The 27,758-nt window shown below is 43.6% G+C and overlaps 1 protein-coding gene across 1 annotated transcript in view; it reads right to left on the bottom strand.

The window, feature by feature from the left end:
• Positions 1 to 280: 280 nt before the first annotated feature.
• MYH9 (myosin heavy chain 9) overlaps positions 281 to 27,758 on the bottom strand; it is a 70,481-nt gene continuing 43,003 nt past the window's right edge. The window contains exons 11-41 of the mRNA XM_054168053.1: positions 27,306 to 27,424; positions 26,098 to 26,250; positions 24,171 to 24,344; positions 23,225 to 23,398; positions 22,520 to 22,634; positions 19,976 to 20,169; positions 19,369 to 19,490; positions 18,921 to 18,990; positions 17,801 to 17,961; positions 17,002 to 17,110; positions 15,778 to 15,909; positions 14,971 to 15,177; positions 14,328 to 14,465; positions 13,714 to 13,837; positions 12,604 to 12,775; positions 11,859 to 12,071; positions 11,312 to 11,456; positions 10,600 to 10,806; positions 9,530 to 9,634; positions 8,534 to 8,686; positions 7,971 to 8,219; positions 7,185 to 7,397; positions 6,332 to 6,544; positions 5,819 to 5,980; positions 5,067 to 5,195; positions 4,639 to 4,727; positions 4,322 to 4,445; positions 3,044 to 3,252; positions 2,498 to 2,606; positions 2,014 to 2,186; positions 281 to 1,824 (exon numbers count right to left, since the gene is read on the bottom strand). Coding sequence (XP_054024028.1) covers positions 1,707 to 1,824; positions 2,014 to 2,186; positions 2,498 to 2,606; positions 3,044 to 3,252; positions 4,322 to 4,445; positions 4,639 to 4,727; positions 5,067 to 5,195; positions 5,819 to 5,980; positions 6,332 to 6,544; positions 7,185 to 7,397; positions 7,971 to 8,219; positions 8,534 to 8,686; positions 9,530 to 9,634; positions 10,600 to 10,806; positions 11,312 to 11,456; positions 11,859 to 12,071; positions 12,604 to 12,775; positions 13,714 to 13,837; positions 14,328 to 14,465; positions 14,971 to 15,177; positions 15,778 to 15,909; positions 17,002 to 17,110; positions 17,801 to 17,961; positions 18,921 to 18,990; positions 19,369 to 19,490; positions 19,976 to 20,169; positions 22,520 to 22,634; positions 23,225 to 23,398; positions 24,171 to 24,344; positions 26,098 to 26,250; positions 27,306 to 27,424 — 4,775 coding nt within the window. The 3' untranslated portion in view covers positions 281 to 1,706. The remainder of the gene's footprint in view (positions 1,825 to 2,013; positions 2,187 to 2,497; positions 2,607 to 3,043; positions 3,253 to 4,321; positions 4,446 to 4,638; positions 4,728 to 5,066; positions 5,196 to 5,818; positions 5,981 to 6,331; positions 6,545 to 7,184; positions 7,398 to 7,970; positions 8,220 to 8,533; positions 8,687 to 9,529; positions 9,635 to 10,599; positions 10,807 to 11,311; positions 11,457 to 11,858; positions 12,072 to 12,603; positions 12,776 to 13,713; positions 13,838 to 14,327; positions 14,466 to 14,970; positions 15,178 to 15,777; positions 15,910 to 17,001; positions 17,111 to 17,800; positions 17,962 to 18,920; positions 18,991 to 19,368; positions 19,491 to 19,975; positions 20,170 to 22,519; positions 22,635 to 23,224; positions 23,399 to 24,170; positions 24,345 to 26,097; positions 26,251 to 27,305; positions 27,425 to 27,758) is intronic.

Below are 27,758 nucleotides of genomic sequence, written 5' to 3'. Positions count from 1 at the left end.
TTGTGAACCTTATCTGTTATTGTTATACATATGCATTGTTTAAAGAAAACTCTTTACCTCTCTACTTCCAGGCCGACTCCAAATTATTACTTGGTGGATTTGCTCCTTCCCTTTCTTGGTTGTTTTTTTTTCCTTCTCTGTTGGGAGGGAGGAAGGGGGAGAGGGGGAAGGATTCTCAGCCTTGCCCCCATCTGAGCTCTCAACTCCCAGTTCAGGCTCAAACCACTACACACACCTTTGGTCTTAGTGAAGGAGGGAACAGCAGCACAGACAGAGAGAGTGCAGCACATGGATAATCTTTATTGGTAACATCAGTGGAGCACCAGTAAAACCATTACTGACTGTAGTGGTGACACACAGCTGAGGCACATGCTAAGGCACTTTTATTATATATATATATATAAAAAACAAACCTTTAGTTTTTTTGTTGTGACAGCAATTGGGACACAAGGCTCCTGCACTGAGAGCGCTTCAGGCATACAGTATGGTGCTTCATATGGAATTCTTGTTTTACTTTGCTCATAAGTAGGTCTAAATGCAGCATATACAATATGGTTAAGAGTACAGGTAAATCCAGCAACCAGTGTACGGTGTAGAAAAGTAAAGACTATCTCTATATAACCATGGTCCCAATAGAAAGGCAGTGATAAAGACCTTTATTTTTTACTTATTTTTTTTTTGTTTGTTTCCTTAATTACTTATTAGGAGAGATACAAAGGCCTTACAATATATCTGTGCAGATTAAAGGGTTTTTAATATACTCTTAAGTCAATGGTGCACAATAACTAATCCCAACCCCTGGTTACAGAGCAGGTGCAAGAGGCTTGGACATGTCGATAAAAGAGGGATTTCCCTCCCCTCATCCCCACCCTCTGCCCACTACCCTATTAAATTCCCCTAGATTCTGCCTATTACCATTAAATATATTTGGTCCCCCAGAGATTCTCGGACAAGCACAAGGACATTGCTCTGCTTCCCCAGCCTGTCATCTGCTACTGGTCCACACTACCTTAGATGAAACCGCTCAGAGGCAGAGACACTAACAGGACATCATTGCACTTCAGAGATCTGTCCAGAAGGTAAAAAGAGAGAAATAAAGAAGGAGGACAACTTTGGCAAGTCCTCCAGGTAACTGGTCCCAAGAGGAGCTTCCCTCTTCACCCCTCCCTTGAAACATGTGGAAGAAGAAAGGGGCAAATTGCCATGGCCAAAGCACACCGTTTTTCCTGAAACTGCTCCCAAACCACGTGGGTGGGCAGATTAGAAGAGGCAGAAGTCTGAGGTCACTGAACATGATTGCCGAAAGCAAACAAAGAGGGAGGGGGAAGGATACAGCAAGGAGCTTCCCTGCAGCTAGAATCAAAAGACAAAAGGAGATTTACAGCAAAAATAATCTTTCCCTAACCCCGCTCCCTCCAAACTGTGTGAGGGTTCACCAGCAGACATGGCACAGACAGTTCTACAGGCCTTTGTAGTGGCCAAACTGCTGGTCAGATTTCAGAGCCCTGACTCTTTGGCATTAAATACAAAGAGGATTAGGAAACTGGAAAGAGGAGGAAACTAGGAACACAGATGCCCGCTGGCTCTGGGCTTGCTCTGCAGATCCCCAGCCAGTTTAGGAGGAGAGGATTTGCTGAAAGTCCAATGGAAGAGGGGAGGGTGGATGGGTCACTCCATCACATGTAACCTGGGTCAAATGGGAGGACTTATTCAGTAGCTTTGGCATCACCAGCATCTGCCTTGCCGTCCACTTCCTCATCGGAGCACTCTCCCGTACCCTTCCTGACGATGCGACGTGTCACGACGAAGGGCAGGTCTCCACGCCTAGGGAAGGACAGGCAGTGTGTCAGCAACACAACCTCCCACTGCACTCACCTGACAGGCCAGGCTCTGCAAAGAGGTAAGGAAGCACCTGGCTGCACTGCTTGCTGCGGGCAGCTGCCACTGTGGGCAGTTACAGCAAGACCACGCTGGACTGGCTGCCAAACCATTGCACCACGTGCTCCACCTTACCTGAGTTTGCTCTTCAGGGAGCTGACTTCTCTGTTCATTGCATCAGCTGTTTCAGTGGCATCCTCCAGCTCACGCTGCAGCTTCCTGCGGGATGCATTGGCTCTCTGGGCCTCCTCTTCTGCTTCCTCAAGCTGGCGTTTCAGCTGCTTCAAGCGCATGTTCGCCTTGTCCGCCTGAGCGTGTGTGGAGGGGAAAAAAAGAGATCAGTGTTTCCCCAGAGCTACAGCACGGCAGTCAGAACAGCAAAAAGCAGTTTCCAGTGCCCCCTTTTCCCTTTCTGAAGGGAGCTGCCTAGGACTTGACACCTCCAAGCTTTTCCTTCAAAGCACTACATTTTCATCTGTGTCACCTTGTAATTATCACAGTGAAGGAAAGGAAGAGAAATCCAGAGGGAGGTTAATGCTGGAGCCCTCTTATGTGCAGAGGGTGCCTTGGTCATGGAAGGGAAATCCTCCCATCAGTCGCTGCAGGTAACTATACACACCTGATCTTTGAATTGTTCAGCATTACGCCTCTCATCATCCACCTGCAGCAGGATATCTTTCACCTTCTTCTCGGCACGGCGCAGCAGCTTGCTGGCAGCCTGGCGCTCCCTGCACAAAACCACAGTGATACTCAGACAGGAACTTCTCACCATCCATTGTCCCCAACAAGATGAGCTCACTTAGGCAAGTTAGAAACTAGGGAGATAGCAAAAGTTCTCCTAACTTAGGAAAGAAGGGGACGGGAAGCAGCGTTTCCCAGAAATGAGCAAAAGGCGCCGATGATGTCATACAGACACGACCCTTCTCGAAGCTGCAGAGGGCCAGCAAGTGGATCGCAGCTGCAGTTTTAGAAGTGGTTGTCTGGAAGAACTTACGAGTCTCTACAGTGAAAAACAGGAAAGGTTTGCCAAGATCTTACTTCTGTACCACCCAATATACCTAGGATGAAACCTGCGCTCAGACAAATCCGAATTTACTCAGAAGAGCTTAAAGCGCCAGAGTGGGTGGAGGCTTGTAAAAGAGATGGCATTTCTACTAGGACATACTTTGTCTCCATGTCCAACTGCTCTTCCAGCTGTGCTATCTTTGCTTCCAAGGCCGTGATGGCAGCCTTGTACTTGGACTTTACTGCATTCTCCATCTCCTGCAGTTTGAGCTTCAGCTCCTTGTTCTGGCGCTCCATCTGCTGGCGAGCGTTCTCGTTCTTCTGTGCGTTGCTGCGCTCAGCATTCAGGTCAGCGTTCATCTGATCAATCTGCAGAGAGAAGCAGCACTCAGCGGATCAAGCACTCCAGCCTGAAAAGCTGGTCTATTTCTCAGTCACATGCTGACACACAAAGGAAAAAGGACCTTCAGGGTGAGCTGAATACCTGGAATAACTACGATGCAGAGGAAACCGTAGGCAGAGCACTTCTCAAAAATATCTTGGTTTACCCAGAGTTTCAAAGCAATTCCTTGAATAACAGGTTTATCAACCTCCTCAGAGCTAAATCTGCCAGTCTGAGGTGAGGGCCAGGGTTTGGCACCTAATGCAGCAATTTTATCAGTCTTACTGAACTACAGAAGTCCTGAGGCAAGTGGATCCAACACGTCTGCTTTACTAATGTTCATTTATTCACTGTCTACTTCCACTACAGAGAAGCAGCTTAGAAATCTTGCTTTCAAAGGCAAAAGGGCAAGAACTCAGTCCACTTCCAAGACAGGGCTCTGGCTGACAGTCAGTCAAGTAGGGAACTATGCTCTCATCCACCAGAGTGAAGAAACTATTTGGAAAACCATCAGCCTAGCTCCTTGGCTTTGGAGCACTAAGAAAACAACAAGTCTGACTTTCAAGGCTAAGCAGATAAAATAGGGCAGGGAACAGGCAGATTAAGATCATGGTTTCTATAGCAGCTTAACAAATTCCATACGGTTAGTCCATTTGAAGCAGCAGAGAACTGGCAGAAAAGTGATTTTCCAAACACATTGTGGCACTGTTCAGCATGCCAAGTTGGAGCAGCATGTTACAGATCTTCTCTCTCATAATCCTTTGATATAGAAAAAGGGGACCTAGGAGGTTGTGGTATTTTTGAGTTTGTTTATAAACTTGGGGGATTGTTCCAGCTGCCCAATGATTTGTATGTTCAAACCCAGCAAGTTAAAATCCGATTGCCCATCCTATTTTCTCTGCTGTGGTATTCAGGTGTTTCATCTCAATTTTCATCTAAGGACTTCTGAGGGCCTGTAGTGTGCACAAATCAGTAGCTGGCACTACTCAGGAGTGCAGTCTGACAGTTTCCACAGCCCAGACAAACCCTACTGGCACTGGCAGCCTGAGCAGGTACCTGGAGATTGGCCTTCTTGAGCCGGTCACTGATGATCTCCGTGTTGCCCTGCTCTTCTTCCAGCTCCTCCTCCAGCTGAGCTATCCGGGCCTCCAGGCGCCTCTTCTCCTCCAGGGCCAGTGCTCTATAGGACACAGAAGCATTAGAGCTGGTGGCACTAATGCCCTGGGGACAACTCGCCGCTTCCCACTTTGCCAAATGAGCTCAGTCTTTCCTGAGCAGAGAGGATACAGCACATGCTGCAGTCTACATGAAAAATACTGCAAAGTATTTTCTCAAACCAGCTCCTCCACCCTTAAGCAGGGAACATTACTCACCCTTTACCACTGTTGTTGGCAATCTCATCAGCCAGCTCATCCCTTTCTTGCTGGGCCTGGCGCTTGGCACGCTCAGCAGCTGCAAGTTCCTGGAATGAAAATGAGACAGTCGGTGATCCAATGGGAAGCTACCAATTAATGCAGCACTGGAAAAAAGCAGTTACTGGTAATGGGTGGTATGTTCACTAGCTAGATCCAGGCTTAATTATAAGACATGGTCTGTTCCCTCCCACCCCACAGCTTCCTTTGTTTTGCACACTTCTATCACAGCTGTCAGGAAAGTTCCAAATCCTGCATTTTGAAGTGGACTTGAAGGAGAGCAAAAAGTACAAAAGAAAGGAAATAAACCACTCCAGCTTAGACTTCTACACCCAGTTCTTGGCCAAAGAAAACTAATAAATCCTTGACTTGCATGCACATTCCATTACCTCCTGCAATTGGATCATCTCTGCCTCCATGCTCTTCAGCTTCTTCTCATTTTCTTTGGCCTGTGCCAAGATCTCTTCTCTGGAAGTGCGAGTGTCCTCCAGTTCCCGCATGTAGTCCTTCATTTGTGCCTGAAAAGGGAGAAAAAGGAATGAATTTCGAGCATCCACATGAACAAATCGGGTTTGTTACCTTACAGGAAGCACAGAGAGGGAAAATGGAAACAGGCATTCATTAAGCTTCAGCTACTAAAAGGCTGCTGTCAAAAAGGAACAATCCTTTTCCCATTTCACAAGTAACAAGGAGGAACAGTAATGGAACCAAATAGAAATGCTTAAATTGCAGGGAAAAAGGAAAATCTTGTCAGATATAGGAAGCAGGAAACAGAGGGTACAAGAAGCTTTCTAGTGAAGCAATGGAATGGACAACCTAAAGAGGACTTGGAGTTTTTCCTAAGGACAGATCAAACAAATACTTGGAGGAGTTACAAAGGCATAACAGAACTGTGTTGGGGCAGAAGGCCCAAGTGATATTTGAGGCCCTGTAGTTTTGCAGCTCCATAACCCTTTCCAAAATCACTGACATGAGGCAAGCACTAGAGTGGACTTTCCCTACAGCTTGTCTCTCAGGAAGCTAAACATGCAGATCAGGGTTAGGAAGGTATTTGGACTCTTTCATGTTGTGGCGCTGCTGCACAAGGGGAAATCTCGTACCCTCTTTCCCTGGGTAAATGCTGAAACAGCTGCAGCCTCACCTGCAGTTTGCGGAGCTGCTTGATGGCTTCTTCACGGTTTTTGTTAGCAGTGTCTATGTGGCTTTCTAAATCCTTCAGGTCCATCTCTAGCTTCTTCCTGGCAGCCACAGCAATGGAGCGCTGCTTCCGTTCGTCTTCCAATTCCACCTCCATCTCCCGCACCTGGATGGAGAGATGCAGGCATCAGCATTTTAGCTCCGCGGTTTCCAACAGCTGCTCCTCACATCCCCCTTTCAAACTCCACACAAGTGCCAGCATGTGACTTATTTTCATCCTTCCTAGCAGGGGGATGGGGCTAACATTCCTCACTAATAAAGCACCACAAGCTCCTCTGATGGACAAAGGCTGTTTGAACAATCATGCACGCAAGGGGGAAAGTCTCTCAGAGCTTTGCAGGGCTGCCTGGAGAGTTACCACTAACCAGAATTGGATTGGCAGTGTCTGTCTAATCAGCTTTGGACACAAGTGCCTTTATGTACAGAATGCTTTCAGGAGGTACAAAGGAATCCTTACTTGTCTGATCAGCTGTTTCTTCTTCTCTTCATTCTGCTCATCACGTCCCTGAAGGTCCCGGTCAAACTGTGCCTTCATGGCCTGTTGGTTCACTTCTAGCCGCAGTTTGGCATCCTCTGTGGCCTGCAGCTCATCCTCCAGCTCTTCCAGCTGTGTCTTCATCTCCTCCACTTGCTGCTCCAGGGCTCGCTTAGCCTTCTCCAGCTCATGGACCTACAGCACAGTACCACACATGAGGTTTCCTCAAAGAGGGGAGACAATTCCACCTATCCTAATAGTGTTTAAGAACAGCCACTCACATAAGAACACTGCATCTGTCTCCTGTATTAAGGCAGAGATACCCCTCAAAGCCAGCTACTCACACACCTGCAAGCTGCCAGTGTGAATCACAATTACCTGTTAGTCTGGTCATATACATGTGGTGATGGGGAGAAAGAACAACATTTGTAAGCCCAGTTCTGACCTACCACAGACTTAACAGAGCTGGATACCTCTGGTTCTGACAGAATTCAAGAAAATACTTTTTAGCCTCTGATTTTCTTTTCCTTAGTGCTTATCATAACAATCTTTTGTCTTGAAATATTGGGGCTGTTGTCTTATGTAGCCTGGCTAATCCCTCTATTTTACCTATCAGGTTTGTATCATACCTTCACCTCTGCCACAATAATATCAGTTAATTTTCAGTTTGTCACTGCCTCATTTGGGTAATTTCCAGGCTCTTCCAACCCACCTGTCCCAGGGTACTAATGTAAAACCAACGTAACATTCATAAACTCATGTCCTACACGTGTGGTCACACTAGCATAAGCTTTTTGTAGCATGAAGCTAATAGCATCACCTGTGTGGTACTTACACTTTTCCCAACATCATCCTTTGAGCTCATCAGGTCTTCCATCTCTGTGCGGAATTGCTTATTGATTCGTTCCAGCTCAGCTTTCTGCTCTATGGCTTCTTCCAGGGCTCTGGCCAAGGAGAGGGCCTTGGTCTCCTTCTCACGAGCTTCTGCCTCAGCACGGTCCCGTTCTTCTGCATACTTGGCAGAGATGTTCTTCTCCTCTGCCAACAGCTGTAAGACCACAGATCAGTGTTCTGAGAAATTACTGAGTTTTCTAACAAGGTAAACCTGCAGCTTTCATCACTGCCTTCTTAGTACTGTTCTGCCATGGATAGAAGGAACCAAGAAAATGCAGCTTCCAAGACTGAAGCATGCCATCCCGCTTTTAATGACTGTGCTGACTACAAATGAGCAAACTTCTGACTCCCCAGGTCTCCAGCATACTCCTTCCAACCTTCCCTCAAAGATGATCTACAAACAATGCTTTGAACTCAGCCCCTTGGGAAAAGAAGTATCACTGAGCCTCTTATGCATGGTACAGAATTAATTTACCTCCTCAGAAGTTTATTTCTTCTGTCTGTATGCTATGCCTTAGTTCAGAGGTAAATATTCTCCAAGCAGCACTGTTTAGGTGTTCCTGAAGTGGAGCTGTCAACAAGGCTGCAGATAGGACTCTGAGTAATCTGGTCTAGTGAAAGGTGTCTGTGCCCATGGCATGATGATCTTTAGGTTCCTCCCAATTCAGCCATTCTATGATTCTGTGATAAGATGCACCCAGTGAATGCCTAGTGACTGAAGTCCTACCTGATCAAACTTCTTCTGCTTCTTCTCCAGGTTGGAAACGATTTGCCGCTGATGATCGAGGTCCACAGCGAGGTCATCCAGCTCCTGCTGCAAGCGAGTCTTAGTTTTTTCCAGCTTGTCATAGGCAGCTGTCTTTTCATCAAAGCGCTGGGTCAAGCCCTCCAAGTCCTTCTGCAGCTTCTTCCTAGCTTCCTCTGCTGACTCAAGGCAGCCCAGGCCATCATCCATCTTCTTCTTAGCATCTATTGCCTGAAGGAGAGAAAAGATTGCACGTGAAGCCACACCACAGATAACACTGCATGAAATTTACTGGTATTGGAACTTGAGGAAGTAAATCTGCTCATACCACTCTCCTTTCAAATACTCTTATGACTAAATTCCCTGCTAAAAGCAGTTTGTGTGATTACCATCAGAGATCACTTCCTTTCCTCTCTTATCCAAAACAGCAGGATCATCCTTTCCCAGGAAGTGAATTCTGCATTTGAATTCTCATTCCTTGAAATCAGACCTGCATTTATGCTTCCTCTCAAAATGCACAGGGTTGTGTGATGTAGATTCTGTACCTGTTGCTGAAGAACAGAGATCTGTTTCTCCAGGTTTCTCTTTGCCTCCTCCTCTTCTTCCAGCTGCTCTTTGAAACTGTTCTTCTCATCCTCCATTTGCTTCAGCTTAGTGCTGAGGCTCAGTTTTAGGCGAGTCTCCTCCTGCAGCAGCTCCTACAAAGCAAATACCCCAGTGGAATTCAGCACCTCTCCTTGGCTTTAAAAGCTCACGGTCCTCATCCACTCTCTCCAGAATGGGTACTTGTGAAGCTGAGTTTAAGTATGCAACTTATTTCACAGATAAAATGACTAAGATAGAATTCAGATAATTGTCTTCCACTGAGTCTGTATAGAAATAAAATATTCAGAAGGGTCCTGTTCCCTTTACTAGCCATCCACAGAAGCCTTTCTGGAGTCTTCCAAGGGGCACACAAAGCAGTAAAACCTTTCCAAATAATGGAGTGACTGTACTCTATGTGACTACATGACTTTTCTTACCAAAACAGTCCCATGCTATTAAGTACAAATGGTTGTTTCACCCCAAAGTATAAGAGTAAGTATGACTTTCCCTGAAAAATTACCAACTTATTTGAATCTATCACTTCCCCAACATCCACTGAGAAGCAGATACCTTCACAGAATTACCAGAAATGGCACACACACAAAAGCCCTGTCAAATACTGACTATGAAGGTCTCCAACAGGAGCTTAGCATTCCAGTGCAGTTCTAGTATTACAAACCTCTCAAGCAGAAAGGTAAGAAAATAAGAGTTCTAAATCTTAGACAGGGAAAGTTACATATGCTCCATATAGTGAGGAAGCAGAAGGAAGATAAACAGCTTGTTTCTGCAGAAATGCTCTCAACACCATGCAATACAACCTCTTAGCAACACCAGACAGACACAAGTGTTGCATATCCAGTATTTCATGGTGTCCAGAGTGGTTTCTTACTTTAAGACCTTGCAACAGACACTGGCTGCACCACACACAGGTGCCCTGGGCCTTTCAAAACTCTCACCTGTGTATCCTGAAGCTGTGATTCCAGAGCAGAAAAGTCCTTTGCTAATTTGATTGACTTGCTGTCAGACTGGTTCAAAAGACCTGTGACATTGTCCAACTCAACCTGAAAGAGGGATCAGAGAATCAGTTAATAAATGCATCAGCAAAAGCAAAGCCAGAAACAGGTGAGCAGTCACAAGACCCAAAAGTGAAAACTGAGGCATCTCTACCAGTAAGGCATGTGTATAATCTCCCTCGGGAAGGACTGCCTCATTGCCAAAGTCTCAGCAATGAAATACAAGAAGCTGACAAGAGACCTTTTTTTCCTTTGAGACTACCTCTACTGCAAGAGAAGAGTTTGATTGTTTTGATTCTTTTCAGGCCTCTAGATTTCAGACAATCTGGCAAGAATTTTTAAAGCTTGTATTAAACTAACTCTCCTCTATTTTGTACTAGCTGCTTCAGGACTGTATCTACAGTCTCAAAATTACATTTTCACACTCCAAATGATAGGACACACCCCAGCAAAGCTCAGCTTTTAATGACAACCCTCTGTAAAGGAGAAGGCAGAAGACAATGCTCTGTGTGAATCAAAGAGATTTGTTGTTCCCTTGAATAAAAGGCAAGCAAACCCTAAAGTTCCAAATTGCTCTTGAGCCACCCCTCATCAACCACATTACACAGCTTCAAGGCACTGCCTTCCAAATTAGTTACACAACCATCAGCCTGTTTGTGCCACTCTAGGTCCACAAGCAGCTGAATGCTTACAGAATTTACTGTACAAACTGCTGCATGCTGAAACAGAGTGGAAATGCCGATACTTTAAGTCTTAACTCAGATGGCAACCGATTACTTCATCTTCTTAAGGCTGCTCGAGGTAAGAGCCATCAATCCAGATGTCCTGCCATGGCAATGAGTTAAGAAGTTTGCATAGCCTTTGGGAAATAAATGATGGATTTGCTTTTTGCAGTAACTTTATCATCAGGAAGAGCAAGACTTTTACACTAGCTACAGAGATGTACCACTGTATAAGCTCTTCTCTCTAGTTCTGGGCTAAATCATAAGCTAGGGAAAAGCCATGCCACTCACCTGCAATTTGTTAACCCTCTCAGCCAGTTCAGTCTTCACCCTTTCACCTTCTGTAAATTTCACCTGCAGCTCTTGGAGCTGAGCATCTACTTTTTTCCGTTTGTGCTCAGCATCTCCTTTGCCCTGCAGAAGTGCCTTCACCTCATTGGACAGCTCAGCTCTCTCACTTTCCAGAGCTTGTTTTGCTTTTTCAAGATTTGCTTTCACCTTAAGAGATAAAAAAAAGCACAGCAAAACTCCTCAGACTGTAAACATGGCAGGATGCTTCCACTAAGTACATTTGTGATTTTTTTCCCCACAAGCAAGCTAGTGCTGTACATTGAGCTGTTAAGTTGTGGTCTGCTAACTCAGGAAAACAATAATCTGAACAGCCTGTCATTGACAAGCAGGAGGCAATTTAACAATCAGAGAAGACAGCAATACAGGAGATAGTTCTGCACCACGAGATCTCCAAAGTAAAGGAAAATTCAAGGCTGTACAAGTCAGCAAGTCCTGGCAGTGAAAACAACATCTTGGCTATGCAGTGTAACATGCCTCATGGGAGAAAAGACTACAACTTCACATGTGCTTCTTAGTGACAATGGTCTACCAAGGGAAAAAGAACACATATAACAGAAGTCTAGGATCATGAACACTTCATGCTCTTCTACACCTGCAGCTGTAAATTCAGGGAGGTTGGCTGCTTTAGACTCGTGTTTTCTGTGCCACATACCCGTTTAGTTTGTTCTAACTGCTCTGCCAGCTCTTCAATTGCCTGTGAATGTTTCTGCCTCATCTCTTGGATTTGAGCCTCGTGAGTTTTTGCCTCATCTTCGAGGGTCTTCTTCAAAACCGTTACTTCTTGCTCTCTCTTTGACCTGCAAAATGCACAAATCCATTTAGATGCTAGGCAGATAATCAAACATCTCCAATGCAAAAAAGGCCAAGGTCTGGTTAGCCCTTCATGCTTTAAAGATACTTTTCCAAGTTCAAACTTCACATTGCAACCCTCATAGGTGCATGCAAGCTGGCAGCAAAACTTTCAGCATAAGAAGTTGCAGTCTGAAAGTATGAATGTTTCAGGGGTACCACTAACACTATGTCAGGGAGCAAATAATGTTTATTACACCAGCCTTGAATACAGCTTGCACACCACCTCCTTCCACAGTCACTGAGGCCCCTAACCAGCCTACCTTGATAAAGACAAATACTTGGATGTGGCAGAATTTATTGAAAAAGTCAAAACCAAAACAAATTAGGACAACACATGCTGGAGGTACCTGAGCTCTTGCTGAGCAGCAGTAGAATCTAGCGTGTCTTCTAGCTCTGTTTTCAACGCTTCCAGCTCTTCTCCCAGATCCCGCTTCTGTTTTTCAGCTTTATTCCTGAATGCTCTCTCTGACTCCAGGTCTTCCTGCAGTTCAGTGATCTGGGATTCGAGTTCCCTGATCTTTTTCAGGGCCATGTTTTTCTGAGCTGCCTCTTCTTCCACCCTGTGTTCAACATAGGGTTCCGGTCAGATTTAACTCATACATAAGTTAACACCACCTGTCCTACCAAGAATAATCAAGAAAAAAGCTGGTGTTGGTCTGCTCTACAATATCACATTCAAACTCTGATCTGTGTATCATCTACAAATTCTAAGCTCTATTTCCCAATACTTGAGAGCACACAATTACTTACCTTAAAGAAGGGGACAGAGAGAGACTGACAACAGAAGAAAGCAGAAGAGAAAGCACCATTTTACATTGGAAATCGGACACTTTACTGAATAGATGAATACAGCAACTACCAGGGAGGCAATGTGTTGCTACTACTTTTTAACCCCCTCTGAAATCTTACTGCTCCACTGAACCATGTGCAGTGCACACTGCACTCAGTCTAGCTCCGCACAGAGTGGCAGAGAGCAGCAGCCAAAGAACTCTGATCCAGCCACAGACCTCATTAACCCCTTTCCAAAGGGACACAAACCAAGAAATACTGCCCAACCTGGGGGTCCCTGAACCCCACAGGTCAGGTTCTCACCTAGCTAAGGCTGCCTGCAGCTCTTCTTCCTTCTTGGCCAGCTGCATTTTGAGTTCTGCAATCTGTGCCTGCAGCTCAGCAATCTGGTCATGCAGATCACTGGAGTCCCCTTCAAGCTTTCGACGAGTCTTCTCCAATTCTTGCCTCTGCTTTTCTTCACGCCGCAGACGTTCTGAAGGAGATGGGGACACGTTCAGTTACATGAATGGCACACACTCCAAGAACATTGCACACACAGAGAAAGTAAAGCTACCTGAGCAACAGCTTCTTTCCTACCAATACAACTCTCCAGTGCATTATTCTCTCAAGAGCTATACATGCAACCGCTCCCATATCTTGCCCTTAAAACATATCTGACAGTTTTCCTTTCCCTCATCTTCCAAACCTCCTTCCCCCCTTTCACTGTAATAAACAATGCCAGCACAATGCCAGTTACTCCCACACAGGCATAAACATGCATTAAGTGATGCTGAACACAAGGTCCACCCTCCCTTAACTGAAACTAAATAGGCTGGTTCCTGCTGTGTTAACCTGGTGAAGTGCCTCTAGCCTGAACTCTCAAGAACTTGGGCAAAGAGGATAGCAGAAACAGCACTAACCCTGACAGGCTGATGCTGCTGGAAGTAGAAAAGTGGAGACACCTCCACAGCTGGAAAAGAAAGAGAACCAGCCTCTCTTCTCCATTGGCCTGCTGCTTTGGAGAGGATTTTTATTTAGATCAAGGGCTCAGCTGACAAGGCACATAACCTTCAGCCAGCCACTGAACAGCTCTACCAAACCAATCAATAGCATACACACTATAGACTAACTTTTAACCCCTCAGAAACTGGAGAGGACTAAAACTCTAGAAATTAAGCTGAAGTTCATCAAATTTTAACAAGAAAGCACCTAAAACTAAATAGGAAAGCCCTTTGCAGGATCTACCATGAAAAAAACAACAACAGGCAAACAAAACACCCCCACCAAACCAACCAACAATAAAAAACAAAACAAAAATCCAACCTAAACCACCAAAAAACCCCAAAACCAACCAAAGCAAAACAAAAAACCCCAAACCACAACAAAATAACCAAACTGAAAAACACCCACAAAACCAAAAACTAAACTCACCTTCGAGGTCTGTGATCATGGCCTCGTGCTTATTCTTGAGTTTAGCTAAACTCTTCGATTTCTCCTCTTCCTCTGTCAGGTTTGTTGTAAATTCTGACATCCTGTCTTCCAACAGTTTCTTTTCCTGCAGGATTGAGAAGGTAGTGTCAAAGCAGATGCTGGAATGACATATTTTTCCAGAGCTAACTGTGCTTAAAGATGACAACGTGCGTATTTCTGCTACAAGAAAACCTGCAATGAAAGGAATCCTTTCAGGATTCCAGATAGCATTAGTCAAGTAAATGCTTGAAGATTTGTATCTGATAACCCTTTCAAAGCTGAAGAGGAAGTCTGTTTGTTAACGAACTTGACACTGTTCAGCACAACAAGGTAGCAGAAAATGTTTGCTCATGGATCATTATTTAGGCAAAGCTATTTAGATATCATACAATACTGGCTTGTAAAGAATACAGGCAAGCAGCTACTTTCTATAATGTACATCAGAGCTGCCAAAGACCAGACTGAATTAATCCCTAAGTCTCCCTGTAACATGGGAAAGGTCAGCCTTTGGTAGATGGCTCCAAGAGAGACATTTGTGCATCTCCAGACCATGTAAGAAGTTGCAGGAGTCTTACCTTAGCCAGTTTGAGATTCTGATCTTCCAGAACTATCACATCTTCTTCCAGTTTCTTCAGTTTGGCCTCTGTGGTCACTTTTTCTAGCTGCAACTTCTGTCTTGCACTTTCCTCTTCTTCAAGCTGCTCCTCCAGTTCCTTCACAGCACCCACAGAAAAGAAAGGCACTTGTCAGTGTTGCTCACTAATCAGTGTAACAGCATAGTAGGAATACTAGAACTTGCAAGGTTTCTTTACCCCTCCTTCTGGGTATTATTAGTACTTTCTGGAAGTGACATCTCTATCATGGCTCGATGCAACACACTGTGTTCTAACAAACAAGTTTTCTAGCAGAAGAAACACTCTTTTGCAAAGAAGAATACTACAACTCCTAACACACCTGGCTCAACCAAAGACTTGTCTAATTTGACAAGTGGCCATCATCCTCATCTTCAAGGATGGAACAGCTCAATTCAGATAACTGATTGAACGTCTGAAGCTCAGCACCAGTACCACTGTGCTCTATTGCTGTTTCTACAGATAGACTTTGCTGTGCTTTTTCTGTTCTTGTTCTCTCCTGTTTCCCTCTAAGCTGGGACAAAAGAATGCCTCTAAATCTTAGCACCCTCTTTACTGACAAGAGACAGCCTTCCCAAGGCATTACCTGGATATTCTGCTGCATTTTCTTCTTTTCAGCCTGAAGATGTTGACATCTTTCTTCCTCTTCCTCCACCCTTGCTTCCAGGTCGTGACATATCTCCTCCAGTTCTTGTTTCTTGGCTGTCAGGCGGGCTCTTATCTCCTCAGCTTCAGCACAGAGTTCGGTTTCTGCTTGCAACTGTTCCTGCAGCTGCATCTTCTCTGCCATTAGCTGCATTGGACACAAAGGCAGAAATAAGACAATGTACAATTTACCAAAATACTTGGCAATCTATGTCAAGTGAAGTTATGTGCTCTTGCAATGCCACAGTTACAGTCTTAAGCATTGTAGCAATCTGCTGCTGCTAATCAAAAGCTAAACATCCACAGTTAAGTGTTCTCCTTCACAAACCTTGCACTGCAACCATGTATTATGTTTCTCAAGACCATATCCATTTGAAATAAGATTACCAAGTTTTCCCTTGCAAAGTAATACAAACAATTACCAGCTCTACAGAAAAGTAATCCTGCTGCCACCTTCTTTGTTCCAAACAAAAAAGGATTCCATTAATGACAAGGTTGAACTCAACCAGCTTGACATAATGCCAAAGGAGACTTTCCTTTGCATAATGCTATAGGAGGGCAACAGGTGGTCACTGTGCAAAATAGCCTGGTAGAGGAACTGCACTGGGAAGAATGACAATGGCCACCAAGTCACATATTTTAACAAGTTGGAGTCCTGCAGCTTGTCCAATAAAGCAAAGGAGGTGCTCTCAAGCAGTTGGCCAGGTAGAGAGAGAATGACTGTCATACATGACATTGGCAAACTCACCTGAGCCTGGAAGGTCTCCATCTCACTCAGTCTGTTTTCTGCAGCTAGCTGCTTCTCCTTAACTTTTATTAGCTCTTCTTCCTTGGCCATCATCTCCTCTTCCTGTCTGCTTACTTGCAGAAGGGGCTTCACCTGAAAGGCAAACCAAGGGAATGACGTGTGTAAGGAACAAGGCAAACACAAACAGATGCTCTTCTACTTACAGGCACTGAATAATACAGTGTAGGTAAGTGTCATATTTGACAGACCAATTGTTTTGTTGTGAACACTGGGAGGATCATAGAGGACTAGATTTCATCTGCTCTGCCAGTAGCACACTTTCTGCCAGCCCAACTTTTCCTCCTCATCAGAAAAGGGTTGGGTAAATTCCAGATCCTCAAGCACTAATAATAGTAGGAGAATGTAAAAGTTGCCACACAGTGGGGAAATTCACAAGTTGGTCAATGTAAATAAAGAACAAACAACACCTATCTTTGTGCTTCTCCTTTAAAAACTTTTAGAAGTCATTTCCTAAGACAGAGAACTTTAAACTCTGCTTGTGACTCCCATTTAGCTGCAGAATATCATTACTAAAAAGCAAGAAATACCATACATTTAGAAAGGAAACCATTTCTTCACGTGTTCATTGTCTTTATAAAGGTAAAATAACCTACAAGTCCAACAGCAAGATCAGTCCTCAGTGCTTTTCATTTGTTCTTACAGCCCTGGAGAAACCGTTGGCAAGTCACAGAATCACAGAATTATTAAGGCTGGAACAGACCTCTGAGATCATCGAGTCCAGCCTGGGACTTCACACCACATTGACTAAACCATGTCACTAAGTGCCACATCCAATCTTTCCTTAAAGATCTCCAGGGATGTTGACTCCACCACATCCCTGGGCAGTCCATTACAGTGTCATCTCCATATTAACAATTTTTGTCTATCTGAATGGACTAGCAACATAGGAAGTGACTCTTTGAAGCATGTGATCCTCTTACTCTTGTTAGGCATAAAGCATTAAAAGATGACTTCTTTTCCACAACATTACTTGAGCATAGCCTTGCACTCAGTTTATGCAGGTATACTCCACACCTGAAAAATATGCTCTGATAGTCTCTAAGTGAATCAAGGTGTAGCTGTAAGCCAGCCCAACTGTAGAGGAAGAGGGTTTCGTGCTCTGGATCAATCTAAGACACCAAAGTTGCAACCAAGCCGTCAAAAATGCAAGGGGAAAAACATTACCTTGGTGAACAACCTCCACCACTGCCAGTTCCGCAGTTTCAGATAGGCAGCACAGTTCCTCTGAAGCACTTTCATGGCTGTCAATTGCTGCTGGCGCTTGGCAAAGGCTCTGCAAGGTAAGTGGAGGTCAGACAAAGCAGCTCACAGCAGCACATCATTCTCTTTACCATGCCCTCTACATTTTCACTTTTGAAGGCTCCCTCCTAAAAACCCAGCAATATTGCCAACGAACTTTCAGAGTAGTTATCTTTTCTATGAGGCAATTTCCTATTTAATAAAGTTTTTCCCTAAAGTCCTTTAACCTGAAAGGCCTCCCTATTTTCACTTTAAAAAAACAGAGAGATCTGAATCAGAACTGTGTTTTCCTGCCAATATGACAGAAACTACTTTCATTTTTGGAATTGCACCATCTTCAGTCCTACCTAATAGCTTAAGAGAGATCCTACACCTCCTGGATCACTACTGTACTAAGACCTTCTCATTTTCACATTTGCAGTTCACAGCACTTCTGTCAAAACTTTGCCTGCAGTATAGGATTGCTAGAGAGAGGAATAGACTTTACTGCTCTGGCAGCACGCAGGACAGCAGCATACAGTTTCTTACAGGTGTCAGAAATCCAGCCCTACAGAGATCAGAAAACCCTAAACCACCATCAACTGTTATATGCACAACAAATAAACGGGGGCCTTTCTGACAAAAACCAATTTCCAGCCAGGTGTTTGGGGTTTTTAAGAGAAACTTCTACCTGAATGGGAGAAATACCTTTTTATAATGTACTAGACAAAATATGGTCCCTTACTTTCTGGCCAAGTAGCCTCTGCAGCACGCTTGGAAGCCAATGATGACATCTGTGATCTTCAGGTCTCTCTCTTCTTCAAGATGAGCAAGAACTCCAGCTCTGAAAAACACTTTACTCTGTCCAATTCTGTAAAGGTTGGAATCCAGCTCCAGTGCCTTGATCTAAAATGACAGAGAGAAGAATTAACCTATTGTAAATACCTTCTTCATGTGAAACATAACAACACATTTGCATCCTCTAAGATACCTCTTCCTACAAAGAGCCGCTCGGACCAATCAAAGTTGCTAGCTCCCAATAAACTCATGTCCCAACTAGAGGAGCTGGAGTTCAGCCAAGTACAGCACGAAATGGAGATAACCAGAGACAGAAAATAGGATAGAAAGCATTGTTTAATACAACACCACATATCAAGTACCCAGAACTGCAAGGATGCTGTGAAGAACAAATAAATGCCTAGTCCCAAGAGTCCTTTTCTTTCCCTAAATGAAATCCACCTGTACATCCTTCATATTTATTTTTCCCCAGTGCTAATCTTTGTCAGGGAAAGGCACCCCAACCAATCTTCCCATCCTTCAAAGGATTTGCTGTCAACACTTCCACTAGTTAAGAGGAACAAGGTATACTACTCGAAGAGCAAAAAACCTAGAATCACTTCCAGCCAAATTCAATTCAGTCTCCCCTACTCTTCAAGCTGCAGAAGCCAAAGCTCTTCCTTTGAGGCAGGCGATTCTGCAGAAAATAACTGGAGCCTTCCTTCACTGGAAGCATTTGTTATCAGCAGGCTACTACAAACAGTTTGTGGAAGCTCATACTTTAAGCATATGCTAAAGATAACAACAATGCTTCTAAGCATTTTCATTCCATGAATACTGCTGGCACCTCAAAGTGTATGCATCTGTGGAAACAGAAGATCCTCTTTGCTTAGGATTACTGAACCTCATGCTAGTCAAAAGTCTCCATCTGCAAAGCCAAGAGAAAGCTTTTTGAAGCTTCCCCCTCTCAGACAAAACATTTGACTTTGGAATTTTGGTCTGTGAGTACAAGATACATTTAACATGCACAACTCCCATTTCCAAACCACATCCATAAAGTTCATTCTACTGTTTCTGGGATGTCTTACCATCAGCACGCAAGCCTGCTTTCCATCCATAAATCCTTTGGGAATTGCATTTGGAGTTAAGATTTCATATCTGAAAAGGAGAAAGCATTAAGAAGAGTTACACAAGTGTACATGGAAACAACAAAAAACAACCCCAGTAATGCATTCCTATGTGATTATGAGTCTGACAGCTTATGGTCTTGAGAGAAGAAAAAAAATTGCATCTCTAGGCGACACAGTATGAAGCAGCAGCCCTAGATGGGGTCCTCTATGCCTCAACTTAAACACAAGTTTATTAGAGCAACTCAAAGATGCTTTTGGGAGGCGTTGTGTCAGGGAATACTAAGGGGCAGATGTGCTGCCTTTGAAAACAGGGGCAAGCCAGTTGCAACAGAATACTTCTACTTTTGCACTTGTGTCTTTACTTTGTTACAGCAAAGAGTGCTTCAGGTTCTTTTCTAGACCTTACCTTTGCCTGAATTCCTGGAATACAACTCTGTTGGGGAAGCCTTGACGACAAATACGGATTCCCTCCAGCACTCCATTACAGCGAAGCTGGTCAAGGACCAAGTGGGGATCTAGTTTTCCAGCCTAGTGAGGAAAAAGTATACTTTATAAATACCACAAAGCTTTTATCCCCTGCTGCCTCCTCATTTTTGTAAAGCAGACAGGTTTGTTTTTTTTTCCAGTTGGAAGCAAGTGAAAACTTTCATGCCACCTTAAGAAAAACTGCCAAGTTCAGTCTCCAAAACTACTGATATTTAGAGTCATTTAGGATGACCTTTAAAAGATACCCTGAGAAAACAGAACCTCTAAGATCTCTTGCAAAATCTAAGATAGCAAGCCAGCCACATGTCCCAGGAAGCCCACATAAGACTGCATGGGCTGTACTGTTTTCATAGAATCAATAAGGTTGGAAAAGACCTCAGAGATCATCAAGTCCAACCTATCACCCAACATCTCATGACTAACTAAACCATGGCTTCAAGTGCCAAGTCCAATCCCTTTTTGAACACCTCCAGGGACGGTGACTCCACCACCTCCCTGAGCAGCACATTCCATTTATCCATCTTTACCTTCTTCTCATGGTTGGGGATGATGCAACGGACGAAGTTGGGGTTGGTGTTCCTCAAGGTAGCCATCAGCTTAGCCAGCTGCTCTTTGTAGAGCTGTCCCACTGTTCGGAACATACCCTTCCTGGTTTTAAAGGCCCCTGGCAGCGCAGTGTCTGACATGCCAGCCACCTGATCCAGCCCAACAATACGGTCAACTAGAGAAAGCACAAGAAAGGGTGTTAAAATTCTGTCACAAGCAAAGGAAGCACTGGAATGTACAAAGAACATCTGGGTAGATCAGGATAAATGAGAGGAGCTGCAGGATCCTTTTTGCTTCATCTCTACACACATGTCGATTCCTGTACAGAATTTGTGCAGGGATAGGAGCAGGATGGAAAAAAAAAGCAACAGCTCACTACAGGAAGTTTGAGTGATGGAGTCAAACTTACTCCCAAACATGTTCTACTGATGCTCTGGATGGCAGCTCTGGAAGAGCAATCTAAAAATGAGTTTCAGATGCTTCTGATTGCTTGGGTTACAACAAAAAACCAACAAACCAAGAATTCTAACTGCTAGCTCAGCAGAGTCAACTATTAGTTAACTCTGACCCAGAAAGGGCCACAGTTCAAGTCCAGCTTCACTCTTGCATTACAGGCATAACTGCCATAACCAGTGATCAGAAAAGCCATTATCTACTTGTGAACTGAGCAAACATGGCAAAAGGCATGACATCAAACCTCAAGATACCACTGTGAGTTACTTCTGCAGTGTAAGTATTCTATGACAGAGACAAACAATACTAGGAGAAAGCCAGAACTCCCTGCCCCAACAGTTTCTCTGTTTCACAGTGACATCAAACACTGATGAAGCTATCACTTTGGTGGGTGGACTCCATAGATCTTTTTTTCAATAGAAGGCAGCTAGATCTGAGAATAGCAGGTGCAAGAAGAAACTAAAGCATTACTTTTCCCCACTGGTTCTCTACATGGAGATAAAAATTCACCCAACTGAAACCAACTGTATCTCTACACATTGCCACACCCTCAGTTCATTTTTAGTGCAGGCCTCAAGCTACTACTTCACTTTAACCTTAGTGGCTGACTGATGCCCAGCTCAGGCTCCCAATCTTCACTTCAGAAAATACATCAACTTGTGCTCAACTGGCTTCTGATTTAAAAACTGCTAAGAGAAATTCCTATAAAAGAAGGAACAAGAAAGGATACCCTGATGTACAGCCAGTATTAGTTTAGAACTGCTCACTTTGAGAACAGCTGTTAGAATAGGGTCAGGGCCGTCTCATCAGAAAGAAAAGAAGGTTATGTTACTAGATGACATCACAGGGAAATCCACAGAAGAGTGTCCCAGATTGCGGCTGGAACAATCCTCTTAATCTTGAGCCCTGCAATCTACATCAAGATAGCAAAAAGGACAATCACTTGCAACAGAAGATCCAGCTAAGAACAATAAATAAGAACTGATAAGCTGTGGTTTGGTTGACATTTCAAGTCCAAAAGGAGCCTCACACAGCAAAGGCCTTGTTAAGCACAGGTAGCTGATGGCCATTTTTCATGCAGTACAAGCGCCTTTGCCAAACTGTCTTTCAAATGATCAGCAGCTGAAGTCAAATCCCCAAACGAGAATCAATGTTAAACTGGATTGCAGTTTGAACAGAGTCTCGGAAATCTTCCTTCCAATCTTGCAAGAAACAGCTTTGCTAGCTCTGCCTTCAAGCCAGGGCTGTTGTCAAACACCGGTGCTGTTTGACAAATGGTTGAGCAGCTCTTAGCTCTTCCTATTCAAGCCTTGCACCTGAGTATGTCCATATTTTCCTTGTGTCTACTCACAAGGTGAATTTTGCTTTTGTTTTGAAGTCCATGAGGAGCTACTAGCACAAAGCAGAGGAGATGAACGAGAAAGACAAGCAGGTATGAGGAAGGGACAAAGAGAAGTTAACGGAAGCATTTCTTGCATGGCTCTAGGATGCATCACACACATGACACGACAGCTGGGTTTCTCAGTCACCTGGTTCTAGATGAAGAATAGGAAAGTGTTGATAGAAATAGGCTCTCTGAACGTTCTGCATCTCTGCAACAGACAGAGACGTCAAAGAAAACTCACCACAGAAAGTGACAGCAACAGTAAGACTCAAAAGTAGATAAACCCAGAGGAGATAGAGTAAAATACTGAGCAACACTGCAGAAAGAACACACTAGAGTGAAAACAGATTCAACCTGAGATCCTGTGTCTGCATGCTGCAGCTATGCAGGCTGCTGGGACATAATGGTGCATTCATATTATATCCTGGCATCCTTGGTTTGGAGAAATAACTGCTATTTATGCAGCAGGCTTAACATAAGCTGATGCAAGTGAATCTTCCTCATAAGTTAAAGTAAACTTTTAGTTAAACACCACAATCTAAGCAAAGAATGTTCCAGATAATGCTCATCTTGCTGGCTTAGTCTTCAGGGGAAAAAGCAACACAGCTCATCACAGACTTTTGATGATCAAACAAACTCTTACACATAAACCAAGAGAAAACAAATACAATTCGTTTTAATTACATACCATCTTTCCACAGCTCAGAGACAAACTTATCCGATGACTGGTGAAGAAGAGTAGCAATGTTATCATTCAGTGGATCCATGTTCTTCATCAGCCATTCATCTGCTTTGTAATCCACCTGGAGAAGATGAACACATCAAGAAACTGGGGAGGGGTGGGGGGGTGGGTGTAGAATTTTCTGCAGCACAAGATACAACAAGATCCTACCAAGGCTATAAAAGTAGCACTGAAGTTTGCACAATCAACAACAGGTTACTTAATCATTCTTGGATTTGCCATCTAAGCAATCATACCTACAAACTTCAAACCCTAAGAAACAGCTGCATGTCTTGTTCTGTCATTAAAGGGAATTTGCAACACTGGTTTGCACCACCCAGAGTGTGACACAGAACAACTACATCATCACTTATGGTGAGTAAACCTCCATCTAAGGTTTCTGAAAAATCACCTCCAACCTTACCAGGTCCCAGAGAACAAATTTAAATTGGTGACAGTTTGGCACACCTTCAATTACACAGATCCAACATGTAGACAAACCCCCTTAGGCCCTGTAACATCCATTGCAATGGAACAACTCTGTGAAACCTTCCACTGGTTTCCCACAGGCAGCCATTCTGGCAAGTAGCTATTTCTAAGAAGCAGTGGTTATAAGCATTAGAAAATGAAGCAGACATTCCCATGCTCACATTTTAGCTACTCATTCTTTACCTTGCCAGCATAATGTATGATACAGAAGTCAGCTTTGTCTTTCAGCTGTTTTGGCTTCTGAAATTTGGGGTGGGTGCCTTGTTCTTGTACGACTTTTTCCACAAAGCTTTTGTCTGTTGCTTTTGGGAACCAGCACTCTTCATCCAGCAGGGCCAGGATACCAGGAGGCCCAGCCTTCAAGAAAGGAAAGACCAAAATGTCATTAAATACGAGACAAAGCCAATAATGAATACCTTCAGATAAAACAGGTAACTAAGCCTGACCCCCATCACATTCACCTATTGTGTAGTATCAGCTCAACCACATCCATGCTAACAGGAATTGCTAGTGATTCTTCAAAATTCTCTCTGGAATTTTGAAAGGTTTTATGAGGTCTCTCCTATGATGTTTTTCTAGGTTCTTTTGCATGGATTTTTTTTTTTTTTAATAGAAGGCACACTATGCCACTGCTCTCCAAATATTCAGTAGTCTAAATGCAGGAGGTCATAGCAGAACATTTCACAAACTAGCCCTTACAGCTGGAACGTCTACTATGAAAGCCCCGTTTCCAAGTTTCATTACAGCAGAATGAAAGGAACTGAGATTCACAGCTTCTCATCATATTTATAGGTAAGTAAGGAAGTTCACACTACTTGTGGAAAGCCACACATACATCTAGCACCATGCAGATCTACACAAATGAAGAGAGTTCTGTTAGAGGAAGTGGCTAACTAGCTCTATTTTCATGCAGTATTTCCTACAGAACTCATAGTGACATATTTATTGGCAACACATTTCCAGATCAAGTGGAAACTGATTTGTTTCTGCTTCTGAGCACACCACAGTGACAGCAGAGGATTACAAAAGCTAGAAGAGCAGTTTCCAGTCTGCAGGTAGAGGTTATGTGATCGATGACAAAATTAGTGCAGCCATTTCCTGTTGCTCAAGAGCAGAACAACAAACTTACCGGCTTCTCTATGAGGTCAATGCAGGGCTGCAGATCCAGGCCAAAGTCAATGAAATTCCACTCTATGCCCTCCCTCTGGTACTCCTCTTGCTCCAGGATGAACATAGTGTGGTTGAAGAGTTGCTGCAACTTTTCATTTGTGTAGTTAATACACAACTGTTCAAAGGAGTTCAGCTAATGAAAGAAAAGGTAGAAAGACGTTTGCACAGTTGATTCTAAAGACATACCTAGAATTGTCTTAGCATGAAAGACCACACTGACAGTTCAGGAATTTAAGCTGGTGTTCTGTGTGGCATGGACAGCCTTTTGTCAGTAACCCCATTTACTTATGAACTGCCTTTCCTGTCATGTCCCACTGTATCACTGCTGCAATCCCTGGGGAAGTTCATACACACTGTTCTTGAGACTTCACAAAAGAATGTTTAGTTGTAAACAACAAAAGAATTACTGCAGCTACTGAACCCAGAAACAGAAAAGATTCTGGTTTTCTCACAAACTCAGAGCTGGCAACTCCTCTTCCTAGAAAGAGTATGCAACAGAAGCCTGAAGACAAATTCCTAAGAGCATGTGGACTGGAAAGTCCCTTTTTAAGCCTCATACATTTAATTAGAGCAAGGAAAGTGAGGGAAGTTTCTTTAACATCTACAGCTCTTCAAACTGTAAGGACAAGGCTAGCAGCCCATGTTCCATTTTCATTAGACCACATTAAACATCAGACATCTGCTGAAGAGAATGCTCCTGTTCTACTACTTGGATGTTTCAGTAACTCCACACCATAGATTTCCACTCTTCTCCTTTTCATGAGATGCAGCAATCATGAAACCAAAGGTAGAGTGATCAGAGTGGGGGGAGAGGAATAAAAAAACCCCAAATTTTCTGTTTCTCAAGTGTTCCATTTCATGAATAAATTAGTCCAATTCATTTTGCAGCTGCACATGAGCTACATCCAGCATAAAACAGGTTGCCTAGCTGGGATAATGGCAGGATAGTTCTTTTCTGATGGTTGCTGCATACTTCGGAATGGACTTAACAGTCTGGCCTCACAGTTCATTGCCACCTATAGAGGGCGCTCCCACTTCCTCTCGCTTCAGCCTCTCCCTCACATTTTCCTTCAGCTCTTCCTCTCCTAGATTTACCTTGCATCAGTTTTTATGCACAGATTCACCTTTGGAGAATGATTAAAAAAGGAAGAAAGAAAATATTTTCCACAGGGCTACAAATGCAATGAGTACAAGCAGCTGCAGCCAGGAGCAGCAGAGGGATGGAGCAAGCCCACTCTTCCTCTTCCTCAAGGAACTGTTGTTAAATTCATTTAGCTGCATGTAAAACCACACTCTTGATTCCTGATTTTCAGGCTTCTTGCAGAAAGCAACACATAGGTCAGAATCTATGTTGCATAGATATGATCTACTTTTACTTTATCTTCTCCAAAACTCATCAGCAGGGAGAAGAAAGCATTTCTAACAATTTTTAATGATGCTAACAGGTTTCAGTGGGCCATCCCTTAAATCTTTTGGGACAGGCTAATGGAACATCAAGCTTTAAGTCTAGTGGTGATCCATAGCTCTACATGACAGTTTAAAACGCCTTTTTTGTAGGCCAGAAAAACTCTTAAGCTGTGAGCTATAAAGAGCCTAAAACACCTGGGACTGTGAAATTAAAATCATTCTAATGCATGTGCTGAAAGGGATGTAAGCACCAAAATATAAAGCAATGAGACAAAGCATTTGCAGCACACATAAAATACTAACTAATGAAGCTTAAGTTAGTTAATAACTTCTCTGACAGTTCACACCAGCAGAGATCTCAAAACCCACAAGTGGAGTACACCTCCCTTCCAAACTCTTCCAGTTTTAAAGCAATCCCCTTCAGTGGTCTTTGCTCCATGGTAAACTGTGCTCAGTGCAAGGACCTGATACCTCCTTACCTCGAAAATCTCAAAGCCAGCAATGTCCAGGATTCCAATGAAGGATGCCCCCTGCCGCTTGGTCTTATCCAGCGCCTTGTTGATGCGCATGACCAGCCAGCGGAACATCCGCTCGTAAGTGGCTTTCGCCAGCGCTTCAATGGCAAAGTCAGCCTGCGCAGACAGAAAGACAACCATCAGGAGCTACACTACAATCCAATGGGAGGCACAGATGACACCATTTCAGCACCTAATGGCCCAACTGTGGCCCAAGATTGGCCCTCCATGACCAAACTCACTGAAGAAGGCTCACTGCAGAGGGTTTTTTCCCCCCATGAAAAGTAGATGGCACAGTGATACTACATAAACAAAGGATTTGTCTTACTAAATTAGTGTGTCAAAGCCAAACCTCAGGATCCTGCCTGTTGGAGAAATCAATGCCTGATACCCAAGAAAAACAAACTATGCCCAGTCACTTCCAAAGACCATAGCAACATAGCATGTTTCACAGGCCCACAGAAAACCATTTCAGTTCTTTCTTAACTTAGGATTTGTGAAGCCAAATCTCTCCTATGCCACTATCCAGCCTGTGACTGATGTGTAGTAAGAAATAAAACACCAACATGGTAAGTCAGTCTGTGATTACTTCTAGACTTCACACTCTTCCTAATCCCTTCCAACTTATGAGGGCATGTTTATTAACACTAAGAATGTGTTCATAAAGCAGTCATGCAGTGAGTAAGCACAGGGGCTTTGCTCCATTCAGGAGGCTGCTAACTCCTAGGTCAGGTTTCATTTAGAGCACAATCTGATCCAAAAGTGTTAAAAGAATTCACAGTCAGTTTCAAGGGTAAGCAGCAAATTCTCCCACCCTAGTAGCTGACTTACTCAGGAATGGTGCTTTCTGCATTACAGTAGCTGAAAAATATCATCCTTGCATATCACACTGAAGGAACTTACTCCCCTGGGACAGTCAGTCACCAGAATCAGGGGAGCTGCATTCTTGTTTTGCCTTCAGGTAAGAAAAGCTGCTGCAGGGGCAGAGTGATTTCTGCATTTATAGATCAAGTGAGCAAATACTAGAAGCAAGATGTACGCTACGTTATTTGCATGTGGCTGCCATACACTGCAGCCATAAAGATGGTTGTTAAATGCTACAGAAACCTGTAAAGCTTTGTGGAGGCCAGCCTAAAGACTGAAGTTCTCATCCATTCCTAGAGAATGCATACCTGCTCTTTGGTCTGAGCTTTCTGCACATAATCTCGCCCAACTTTGATGCGAGGAGTCAGGATGCCTCTAGTGAAATCCGTCACATTGATACCCAACAGGTGAGACACTTTCTGAGCAGCTAAAGATGGTAAAATAGAAATAAATAATAATAAACAAGATTAACATCATTTTGTTTTTCTTACAGAAAGCAAGAGGGAAAAGAAAATTAAATAAAAACATTCCTGCAACTGCCTTCCCAACCAAAGCATTCCCTCAAAGCTCTTGCAGCACGTACTACAGGTTGAGTTTCTCCAGAAGCCATAAAAGTAAATCTGAAACAATACTCTCATATCACTAAGTCATGACACAGAAGCTTTAAAGTTCATAGTCTGTAATCAATTTAAAGATACATCAAGAAACAGATTTCTTGAACTAATTGTTGTGTCTTCATCTCCTGATTAGTCTTTAAGGCA

Source organism: Dryobates pubescens, chromosome 15, assembly GCF_014839835.1.
Source record: "Dryobates pubescens isolate bDryPub1 chromosome 15, bDryPub1.pri, whole genome shotgun sequence".
Classification (NCBI taxonomy): Eukaryota; Metazoa; Chordata; class Aves; order Piciformes; family Picidae; genus Dryobates; species Dryobates pubescens.
The sequence above is the reverse complement of the archived record's forward strand: the minus strand, read 5'-3'. Positions and strand labels throughout refer to the sequence as shown.